General features: G+C 31.5%; 1 protein-coding gene across 1 annotated transcript; it reads left to right on the top strand.

The window, feature by feature from the left end:
• Positions 1–5,608: 5,608 nt before the first annotated feature.
• LOC130440647 (cuticle protein 7-like) lies at positions 5,609–7,111 on the top strand. Its single transcript, XM_056773906.1, has 2 exons — positions 5,609–5,620; positions 6,452–7,111. Exons 1-2 carry the CDS (start codon positions 5,609–5,611, stop codon positions 7,109–7,111), a joined length of 672 nt encoding a protein of 223 aa, XP_056629884.1.
• The last annotated feature ends 254 nt before the right edge of the window (positions 7,112–7,365 follow it).

Raw genomic sequence — 7,365 nt, forward strand, 5'->3', positions numbered from 1 at the left:
GGTTTTTTAGACTTGCAGCGTAAAAAATGAATCCCGTTAAGCTAAAGATACCTTGGAACGTGTCAAAACCAATACGATATGATTGATCTCTACTATAAATCTACAATCAAATAATAGTTAACGTCTTGTGGCATAAAATTTGAAAGATCTCTTCATTTTCTATAGAAAAATGTTATAATTTCCAATATTATTGCAAGAATTAACATAAAAAAAAAAATGATCTGATCTCATTTAAGAACTGAAATATACTACTCACCTAGTTATTCATAAAGTAGATCTTACTAATTTTAAAAGTATTGGCAACACCTTAAACTCAAATAATGATGTTGGTTGAAATATATAAAAAATTGAGTCTCTATGGGAGAATCAATATCAAATGTTGAAGCAAATAAACAATAACATGAAAACTGAATGGTAAAATTTGAAATGATAATGATCCTAAAAATTTGGATGCACAGCTACTGGGAAAGCAAAAACTAAGAAAGGAAGAGAAAACAATAATCATAAAAAATGTTAAATGACATATTATGTTACTCGAAATGTAAATTACCATATTTTGATATGGTCCAAGAAAATGGATCTTCAAATGCGAATTCTGGTTACTCAATTTTTGACACTTATAAGCTACTTTAAAAAACGCTAAATAGATCTGTGAAGAGTTTTTTGAATTAACATCCAGGATGAAAAAACTTATCAAAAAAGTTTGTTTCCAAATTTTGGAAAAACCATAAACAAAAATTGAAGACGTATTTTACACACAAATGGTTCTTCAAGATTTCTTCAAGAAAAAGGAAAATTACAGTTTTAAGAAATAATTATGAAAAAATTGTGATTTTGCCAAAAAAAAATTAGATCAATTTTATAAAAGTTTGAATCTAAAAGTATTTTTTCTTCAAAATCGATCGATTTTAAAAAAATATTTTCAATCGATTGTTTTGATCAATGTGTACTATTGTCGAAGCTGCATTAAAAACGGCATAACATAGAAACGAATTTTGCGCAGCTCTTGTCGTTGCTCTCATCACTGCTCTTACCGCTCATCGCAGCTCCAACGTAAACCCACCATTAGCCCAAGAGTGCACAATAACAGCTCCTCGGTGTCGTCAAATTACAACGTTGCTAGCCCGTTTTTAACTCTTGGAAACAAGTAAAAGTAAATAATGTATTAATCTAATAATAAATCGCTTAGAAATTCCAATGTCTATGGTTTGTAGACTGTTTTGGCACAAATTTTGCGCAAAATTCGTTATTTGTCAGTGATAAGGTCATGCGTCCACTGAATAACAAGCCTTGAAATTTAAAAAACACAAAGAAAAAATGTAGCAATTTGTACCAGACACCAAAACTATCTTGTGCATGCTACCGTGATTAGAGAACGAAAATGCTAATAAAGTAGTCATAGAAACTGCTACAGCTAATGATATAAATGTGATGAACTACAGCTTTAGATATCTTGTGGACTATCTATGAAATGAAATTATATAATAGTGGTAAAATGATTAAAACCGCAATAATACTGATTTAAAACAAATGAAATAAAACTCATAGTGCCAGCTTTATCAAATATAAAGATAAAACAAATAATCTTCACAAGATTACAAATAGAGCAACAAATATACACTTGACCTCTCTCATTCCATATTAAATAAACCAACTTACTCATTGTGATATGTGTCAAACTCAACTCACAATATATTATCTTTGACTGTTCGAAATATGAAAATCAAAAGAAAAACTATTAATTGATTGCAGATATTATGATATTACCTTATGGTAGGTATGAATGAATATATAAAAATTTTGAAAAGCAATAAGAACATATTGAAAATTGTATAAAATATATTGTCCAAATAAGTTTTCCATTCACGTATCAGACAATATAAATCCCAGTTAATAGTTAGTTAGAAGTACATAGTTTTAACGTCGCAAATACCTTTCAAGAAATGCCGATTGCTTGATAAAGAATTTCAAAAATCGAGCTGGATTTTAGATTGCAACACCAGACAAAGAGACGTGAACTTGCGCATGGACCGTACCGAACTGCTGAGTAGCGTGTAATACACATATTGTATGTTTTTGCATCGATTTTACGTTAATGAAAACATAATATTATGAAGTGTTAGTTATTAGTGCCAGTTATTGTGAATTCGTCTACTGGTATCAAGCGTAATAAAATTCACATTGGATATCGCCGTATTGGAGCTTTTGGTCTCTTTCCATATCATTCACGCTTCCCTTAACTGCAGACTATTATCGTCAATATTTGAGTTGATGAGCCGAATATGTGTAAAATTCTATAAGGATAAGACTATCAAATCACCCCTACAGACTCTGGAACAGTTAGTCCACGAAGTTGTTTGAAACAAGGTTAATGTTTCCGGCTGGAGACACGTCCTCAGAAAGTGATGTTTGGCTTTAGTTAAAATATGTATAACTGAAACGCAGATGAAATAAACAATTAATATATAAATAAAGAAAAAGGCGAAAAAACTGTTAACGACTTTGAAATAATAATTAATTTTATTTTATTTACTTTACTTGCTTGTGGAGATCTTTCAGTAGATCTAGCTAGCTACTTTTAGCTTAGATTTAGCAGGAACCTCATCAATTTTAGAGGCAATTTTATTACTTCAGTAGTTGATATAAGACCTGAAGGTATATCAATAGACCCAATACCTATTTGAACAGTTGCAATTAGAGCTATTCTTCTTTTATTATCTTTACCAGTTCTTGCAGGTGCTATCAACACTTCTTCCGAACACAATCCCGAGCTTTATATTTTAATTCTTCCACGATTTGGATTAATTTCTCATATTGTTAAACGTGAAAGAATTTAATAATTTATGCTATAATAGCAATTGGTCTATTAGGATTTATTATTTGAGAACACCATATATTCACATTAGGAATAGATGTAGATACCTGGGCTTATTTTACATCAGCTACAATAATTATTGCAGAACCGACTAAAACATTTCATGTTTTAAGAATCAATTATAGTCCAGCAACACTATGAGCCTTAGGTTTTATTTTTTTATCTACAGTAGAAGGATTAACACGAGTTGTTTTAGCTAATTCTTCAATTGATATTGTTTTACATAGTACGTATTATGCTGTAGCTTATGTTCACTATGTACTTTCTATAAGAACTGTATTTGCAATTATAGCATATATTGTTCAATGATTCCCTTCATTTACAGGGTTAACTTTAAATAATTTGTATTAAAGATTAAAAATTCTGACTCTTCCTTCTTTATTCATCTTTGAATACGTTTGCCTAATTCGTAAACACGCTTCTCGAATTTCAGAAAGATCGTTGCTAGGCTATCCACTTATGAACGCGGAGCACGGCCTTAACCTACTTACTCCACTTTCAGAATTAGTTATGTGCTAAATATTTTACAATGCCACAAAATGCACAATCACTTGCCACTTGAAATCAAATCGATATCATCTTTTCCCGCATTTCGCAATAATTTGTGGGCATATTTACTGGAAAGTGCCTAGTCCGTAAAAGACATGATGCATACTGGTTTAAGTTTTGCTACGGACTTATATACTAATTATAACCTATAATTTTGTTCCTCATTGTAATTTCCTTCTGTATATTCAAGTTTTATTATATTTGTATCTTAATTTAGTTATTTTTAGGTTTGTTTTTTTATTTTCATATGCTTTTGTCTACAAATTGTAACAAATTTTAGACAGGATTGTACAAATTAAAAAGATTTTGTAATCAAAAATAGTTTCGACAACAATAAATTTACTAAAAGCCGGGATGATTGCGACCCTCAACTGTGGTCCAAGTACTGAAGATGTCGCCGTTGATGACAGTGAAGCTGCTATTGGCTCAATTTAGTATAAATTTACTAAAATTCAAGTTTTTGCCTATAGTAGGCGCCATAGTTGAAGAGGATGTTCTGAAATCGAAACTGGTAGTCTATCAAAATTTTCGAATAGACTAGGAGGTCAACAAGAAATTAATTTCTTTTATAATTAAGTGACTACTGCACCAAAATTGAAAAAATATTTGACGAACATAGCAATGGGCCGGTCGGTATGTTACAAGTTGTCTTTCTACTTTTCTAAGACCCTAAATAATTATTTCCACAAAATATTTGCGATATTTTGGTTAAATTTTCACGCAAGCTAAAGATAGTTGATAGTTAATAGCAAATCACAACTAGCTGCACAGATATTTGATTCAAATAATTAAAAAAAATTATCCACAATAACTTTGTTGTCTTCATATTTTGGTATATATTTTAGATTTGTTAATTTTCACTAAAAAGAAGAAGTGATATAGTCACAAAGTTACACTAGATCTTCTAAATTGAAATTTTGACGTTTTTCTCCATTTTCAATAAAGTTATATCTATCAACGTACCTATCAAAATATTATAAAAAATATTTTCACCGATTATTTAATTCTATTAATCTCAAAATTAATTTTAATGAACAAGCCAAATACTACTTAACCTTCACTAGATGCTACCCTGTAAACAATTCTTGCAAATATGCTACAAAAATCACTATAGTATCTACCTAACCTGAGTAGTTGTTAAAATACTCAAGAACCAGTTGTAAGCTTAAATCTTATTTTCATTATCGAATATAAGGTTTACACATAGTTTGAATATTACCCTCTATGGTCCAACACTTATTTTAAAAGGGTTTTTAAGTTGGTTAATAATTAAATGATATGAATACTTTAACGGTGACAGGTACAACACCTAAAACCTTAAATGGATTTATACCTTATTTTGAAGTTCGTTTTTAGCAGTTCGCGTGGAATCTGAGATTTGATCAGCTCAACGGTCTGCGTGCAAACATTTTTTTTCTCTTGAGCTTCTGTGGATAATTCTTCAAGATCTACTTTTCTAGACATACAAGATAGTAACAGAGCAGGAATTATTAGACCGCGTGTGATGTTCACCTGGATGTTTTTCCTTAGGATGCCATTATTTTTTAAGTGACGCATTAATTGGTCTTTTATTAATTGAGGAAAATGGAGTTGCCGTGTCGGTAAATTCGTGCTAGTAGGTAATTATGTTACAAATATTTTTTTCTCATGGATGAGTTGGACTCTAGGGATATTTGATTCCAACAAGACAGCACACCTCATATCAATCATGACTGATTTGCCTGATCTCCCGATTTGACCTCTCGTGATTTTTTAAAGCCGAGTTTATATTTACTACAGCACTTCGACATTTTTTCTTATATCAATTTGGTTGTATATATTTATTTTTGAAATGAGATCATTGAAAATAAAAATTTCCATTCCATTCCATCCGTTCCATTTTAACTTTCCACTCTGTATTAATGCCAATTAGTTAATGAGTACTACCTATTCTTTAAAAAGTACATTCTTGATCATATAATAATCGTTTCTAGATCAATGTCAGTTGGTACGGATAGTTTAATTATGTGTAATATATAGAAGTTCATAATTAAACTACCGAAAATGCCATAAGGGATTTCGAGTATTTACACAACACGTAGGTACCACTCCTTTCAATTTTTTAAATATATAAAGACAAACAGTCAATTGACAAATCATTGTGTTTCTTGCATTAGCTGAGTACAATCGTTTCTCAAATATAAAATGGCTTTCAAAGTAAGTTAATTGTCGATTGATGTATTTTGTGGATCTATTTTTGACATACTTGTTGTTATTATCTTTTTTGTAGGCTTTTTATTTCATTTTTTTTTTTTCACTTATTCTGATTTTTCTCCAATTTAATTCTGTTTCTTAGAATTATTGATAAAATCTTATTCTGAAATGCAGAAATTGCTACCAAAAGTGAGATATTAGGAAAAGAATAACGCTAGGCAAAAAGGCTTTTAGATGGAGAAACTTGGCAAAAATTTTTCCTTACAATAAAGGAATATGGCTATGAATAACAGATAACACTTTTTTCACTGTTCTGGAAACAGTAGAAGTCCATATACTTGGAACTTGAAATTTTTTCCACTCCACCAGTAAATAATTCACTCACATGATTTTTTCACAATTTGTGAGTAATCCACCGACAGAAATTTACAAGCTTTCAGCAATCTAACAATGATGCTTCACGTTACAAGTTTCCTATTAACATTTTGTCTTTCTCCTCCAACTCCTTCGGTTGAATCATAAGTTCTGCCATTGACACATTTCCACAGACAATCTATTTCTCTCTCGATAAAGATGATTCTCAAAACTGGTTACCATTATTCGATAAACATATTTCCCCGTAAATATTCCACCTTTTCGATAGTAAAAGTATAAACTAAGTAGAGGACACTAATTATATAAAGTCGATCCAAGTTTTTGTAGGTTTGCTATGTGAATTGTTAATTTAAATATATGATGATTATCGAGCTATAATACTGAATCGATATAAAAACCTATAGCAGAAACCTTATTCATAATTATCTATTCAGAATTAGTAATTTTGTATTTTTTCAGTATATCTGTTTCTTCGCATTCCTTGCTACCATCCAAGCTATTGCATTGAACCCTCACCAAGCCTATTCAGATGCTCCTACAGTATCATACTCCAGTGTATCCACTCCACAAGGATATGAAGCACCAGCTTATGCCAAATTAGCACCGTCTGGATCTTACGCCACTCCAGCAATCGCCAAATATACAGCTCCAGTTTCATATTCCGCTCCATCTTACAACAGTCCAGTTTACAAGAAACCCATTGCCGCTGAAGATTACTCAGCACCAGCTCACTATCAATTCAATTACGCCATTGAAGATCCTCATACTGGTGACATCAAAAACCAACAAGAAACTCGTGAAGGCGACGTAGTAAAAGGAAGTTACTCCCTCGTTGAAGCTGACGGTTCAAAAAGAATCGTAGAATATACAGCTGATGCTCACAGCGGTTTCAACGCTGCTGTACACTGGCAACCAGCCGCATACCAAGCAAAACCTGTAGCTGCCTACGCCCAGCCTACCTACAAAGTAGCTGCTCCTGCTGCCTACGCCCGGCCTACATACAAAGTAGCTGCTCCTGCTGCCTACGCCCAACCTACCTACAAAGTAGTTGCTCCAGTTGCCCACGCTGAACCTACTTACAAAGTATTGAAACAGGCTGCTCCTGCCTATTACCACTGATTTTTTTATTAAATATTGATATTTATTTATTTATTATTTGGACAATAAAAAATGAAATTTGAATAAGCCTTTCACTTCGCCTCGAGCTTTCAACATAATTTAGTTTTGTTTATAAATATTTAAAAGTAATTCTAAAAGGTTGTTGTTATTACAGTAAAATCTAGCAAACTAAATATGAAATTGGTCAGCTATTGCTACATAAAAACAGACAACGAAAAATAACTTTTTATAATCCATTGAAATTTTTATATTTT

Source organism: Diorhabda sublineata, chromosome 2 (genome assembly GCF_026230105.1).
Source record: "Diorhabda sublineata isolate icDioSubl1.1 chromosome 2, icDioSubl1.1, whole genome shotgun sequence".
Classification (NCBI taxonomy): Eukaryota; Metazoa; Arthropoda; class Insecta; order Coleoptera; family Chrysomelidae; genus Diorhabda; species Diorhabda sublineata.